This window comes from Physella acuta, unplaced genomic scaffold (assembly GCF_028476545.2).
Source record: "Physella acuta isolate Inbredline_101_S28 unplaced genomic scaffold, ASM2847654v3 ptg000857l, whole genome shotgun sequence".
In the NCBI taxonomy this organism is placed as follows: Eukaryota; Metazoa; Mollusca; class Gastropoda; family Physidae; genus Physella; species Physella acuta.
This window is the reverse complement of record NW_026732374.1, coordinates 194604-199171: the sequence shown is the minus strand read 5'-3', so window position 1 is coordinate 199171 and position 4568 is coordinate 194604. Positions and strand designations below refer to the sequence as shown.

Sequence of the window (4568 nt, the reverse complement as noted above, 5' to 3'; positions counted from 1 at the left end):
AAAACTTTTTCGGTTAATGTTATATCAGTTTAAAATGTTTATAGATCTAGCTATTAATAATTAACTTCATATGTAAAAAGTTGAATATAAAAAAGGGGCGAATTCACTACCAATAATTACTTCCCCTAGTTCAAAAGACTTGGGTAATGTATAATATTTAAATACGTTTTATATTAAACTAATGGACATAGCCTTGAAATAAGAATCAATGTTGTGTGTTTTCTGTCTCAGTGGTAGACCATCCGTCATCAACAAACAAACTCAGGTAGTTTAGCGACTATATATTATGTTAAAGTTTCTTTTGTTTTGAAAAATGTCGCCTCGTCTGAATCGAAATGATTTACAATTTTAATCTTCATTGTTTTTGGAAAATTTTATTTTCACTTAGCTTTCCACTAATAAAACCTAATTCGATCTTCAAAAATTGAATTGTTGTTACACCTTCCAATAAAATAGGTACTGTTGACGCAAAATGAAAAAAAAATCTCCATTGTGTTTGTTAATTCTTGCTAATTAATAATAAAAAATTATTCCATTAAAGAAGGTTTAATTATGATACAAGACACACTAAAACTATACACAAGTTTATACCAATGCAGTAGTGTATTTGATTGTTTAAATGTAAAATTGGTGAAAGTTACATTCCATGACAAAAAAAAATGTTTTTGTGTAATAAGAAATATTTATATTTCTTTTAAGGATGTAAAACTTCAAAGAAATTTTATCCAAGAGGGTGGATAGCTTTTAACTTGAAGTTTATTTTATTTTTACAAGACTTGGGGAATATACGCCTAAAAATTCGAGCACATTGTTTTCTTTATTTCAGTTTGTAATGATGACGTCGATTTCCTTTTGTATTTTGGTGGCACCGCTGACAGCCTCACAAGTGTAAGTGCCAGATTTGTCCGGATCTCTGGAGTCTACGACAGCAGAAACCAACCCTTCAAACGCCCCAATCTCCACGTGTTCCTCGGCCAACATAACAAACTCGCTAGCCAGATTTTTGTGCTCCAGGTCCAGGTGTTCGATGTTGGACCCGAACACCCGACACGACACGATACACTTGGCGCCAATCTGGCAAGTATGTTGTGAGTAGTTTTTCCCGCCATCGAACTGAAGAAACCCAACCGGAAACGGGCCGTGTTCCTGGCCACCCCGCTGTAACAGGAAGCTTTGTTCTAAACTAGACTCGATCAGATAGTCCGAATCTCCATCTTCCGTTTTATGATGTGCGATTATCTTATACACACCGCTGATATCGTTATGATGTGTTGGTATATCAATCATGATTTGAGAGACCCAAGTTTGCTTTCCGGTAGCGTCGGGGAGAGCTAAGCTGACATAATCATCATAACTGCTACCTAAATCGATCTCGTGGGCTGGGGAAAGCTTCATAAACTCAGACGGACCACCAGCGTAGAGCGTACCCCATAGAGAACTAAAAGCTTCGTTGCTTGTCGAGTTGTAAACGATGCCCCGGACAGTGAACCAATCGTTTTTTGTAAACAAAACATTCACAGCTACCCGAGTTATCCCCCCTGATACAGCAACTATTTTATCTTTGTCTAGCTGTTTCATAACAGGAAAAACTGGCACGCTTTCTTCTAAAACTGTCCCTGTTTCATCCTCGTCTTCAAAATCATCAACTTCATCAATCATTAACCTTAAAACTGACGCCTCTGACATACTTCCGGATTCAAATTTGATATATATTTCATTTTCGCTTGCAAAAACGTTTGAATCTTCGTCTTCGAAAATTTCGTCTTCCCCACCCACTAACTCGCTGATTGGTGTGTATATGTTAGGGTGAAACACAGCCACAGGAACAGAGAACTCTAGCAGATATATAGCCGGAACAGAGTCTACAACTCGTATAGTCTTCTCCCCTATGATGCTGGACTTGGCACCGTTGATAAACCACCTGACCAGAGCGTCGTCTGTGTACATCAGGGTCACAGAGACTTGTATGTTTCCGGTTTCGTTTTTAGCCAGCTTCACTGAGAGTGGGAGAATCTCTGGCACAAAGGTCTGATCACTGAAGAGCGTCCCTCGGAGCCCTGTGGCCTTTGCCCGCGTCTGAGTAGAAATTTGAAAGGAAATTATGATTCAAAATGCGAATTAAAATACGTCAATTATAAATTATAGATTGAGATTAAAATAGGGACGTATCGGGATGATATGCTATAACGCGCTACCATAGCGATAGGGAATAGACGTATTGAAATACCGACAAGAAGAACTTTCATCCATGATACAGCAGACAGCATTTAACGGAATCAAAGATGATTGTGCATTAAGCCTATATTACCCCCTCCCCCCCCCCCCCCGCATTAAGCCTATACTACCCCTTCCCAGCATTGAGCCTCTACTACCCCTCCCCCCACATTAAGCTATACTACACCCCCCCTCCCCCGCATTAAGCCTATACTACCCACCCCCGCCCCCCGCATTAAGCCTATACTACCCCCTCCCCCGCCCCCCGCATTAAGCCTATACTACCCCCCCCCGCCCCCCGCATTAAGCCTATACTACCCCTTCCCAGCATTGAGCCTCTACTACCCCTCTCCCCCCGCTTTAAGCTATACTACCCCCCCTCCCCCGCATTAAGCTATACTACCCCCCCGCATTAAGCCTATACTACCCCTTCCCAGCATTGAGCCTCTACTACCCCTCTCCCCCCGCTTTAAGCTATACTACCCCCCCTCCCCCGCATTAAGCTATACTACCCCCCCCGCATTAAGCCTATACTACCCCGCCCCCGCATTAAGCCTATACTACCCCTTCCCAGCATTGAGCCTCAACTACCCCTCTCCCCCCCCCCCGCATTAAGCTACACTACCTACGCATTGAGCCTATATTACTCCCCGCCCCCCGCATCAAGCCTATGTTATCACCAAATTGAACCTATACTACCCCCACCCGCATTGAGCCTATACTACCCCCCCCCCCCCCCGCATTAAGCCCTATACTACCCCCCCCCCTACCCCCTTGATTACTAGAGCTCAGTTACATTTTACCTGGACGAGCTAAAATATCCCAGTGTATTAAAACTTAATGACCCGACTTTCATGCACCGATCTAGTTCGACAGAACCCCGGGGTAAATAAACGTTCTGTTTATACCAACTCTCTTTTACACCGGGAAATCGATCCTCTCGCTCAAAACAATTTTAAGTGACACAGAAAAATAAGCTCTCTAACTAAGCTTATTAGACTATTTTTAACAGTTTAAAAAATGTTAAATATGGAACAATTGTAAATAATACATAGATATTTTAAAATCTGTTTCGTAACCTGGTGTAAAAATAAAGCCAGAAATATCCCAGAGGCAACGAGATTGTGTAATGCCATTTTTAATACCAGAAACTTTCAATACTTGGTCGTGACAATCTAAGTTTTATCCGGCCACCTCAAGAAATCACCCACTTGGTGATGTTTGTGATAGAAAACATTTCATCAATGGTAAAAATTTCAATGCGATATTTTTACTCCACTTTTCAAAGAATAGAATAATTCTTAGAACATATTCATTTTTCAAGTTTCTTTTTCAAAATTAAACTTTTCGAATATTATGATGTTATAATCCCACGTTTTCAGAAATCTCACTTATAAAGTTCATGAATTTGATTTATTACACGAAATACAGATACCACACAACTCCAAACTGGCACACATTGTCTTTTACATGAACAGGACGTGACAGCACGCACGTCACGTGGTATTTATACTCACACATGACGTTCAGTGTCCGCGTGAGTACTGCTCCAGCCTAATGCTACAACAGTAATTACCCCCTGACATTCTGCTCACATGCACACTGTATGAGTAATTGCCAGCAATTGATGGTAATTATTTGTTTGGTATGTGAGGTAGTGACCCAAACATTACAAATGTTTGCCAAATTTGTGTCTACTAGCAAGTTGTTGGGTGTAACCGTAAATATGTGTTAGTTGTTGTTTTATGTCTGACTATGAGACAGGTAGTTTTGTTATTCTGCTACATGATTGTATTTTAAAGTTTCTCAGGCGACCGAATGTTTCCATATTTATTTGTTGTACCCAGCAATACATTATCGACCATCTTTCAGTAACCCAAACACACCGAAAAAAGAAATTACCAGTAACAATTTGATGTTTGATTAAAAAAAAAAGATTTATTGCTTATTAAACAAGTGTCTAGGTGTACACACAGCAGCGAGGTGTGGGGGTGAGGGGGGGGGGAGGTGGGGGTGTTGGGTAGCATTATGTTCTGACAGTACCCACAGTCGGGGGGGGGGGGGGGGTGGGGGTAGCGACCACGTAAGGATTATTGAACGAAGTCATATTTATCTCCGGACACACGCTGACGCACGCACGCACACACACACACACATAATTTTATATATATATATATATATATATATATATATATATATATATATATATATATATATATATATATATATATATATATAAGACTAGATAAGACAAAATGTATAAAGGAGTAAAGTTCCCCTTCCAAATCTGACGGTCTATGGGGTAGGTTAAGTAGAGTTCACGTCTTTCTGTGACATCGGCTTATGTAAGGATA

The 4568-nt window shown here is 40.5% G+C and overlaps 1 protein-coding gene across 2 annotated transcripts; it reads right to left on the bottom strand.

Annotated features, from left to right (window-relative positions):
* Positions 1-797: 797 nt before the first annotated feature.
* On the bottom strand, positions 798-3775 carry LOC131952179 (uncharacterized). 2 transcript variants are annotated; one of them, XM_059314740.1, is made up of 2 exons: positions 3294-3775; positions 798-2076 (listed from the first exon to the last, which is right to left on the bottom strand). In XM_059314740.1, exons 1-2 carry the CDS (start codon positions 3348-3350, stop codon positions 823-825), a joined length of 1311 nt encoding a protein of 436 aa, XP_059170723.1. In that variant the 5' UTR covers positions 3351-3775; the 3' UTR covers positions 798-822. The 2 variants fall into 2 exon arrangements, with proteins under 2 accessions (XP_059170723.1, XP_059170724.1); XM_059314741.1 differs by having other exon boundaries at positions 3426-3775.
* Positions 3776-4568: the final 793 nt, after the last annotated feature.

Coding starts and splice junctions, on each gene's coding strand:
- LOC131952179 (XM_059314740.1), bottom strand. CDS start 3,350: ATGGCATTACACAATCTCGTTGCCTCTGGGATATTTCTGGCTTTATTT. Junction 2,077..3,293: donor TGGCTTTATTTTTACACCAG/GTTACGAAACAG, acceptor ATTTCTACTCAG/ACGCGGGCAAAGGCCACAGG.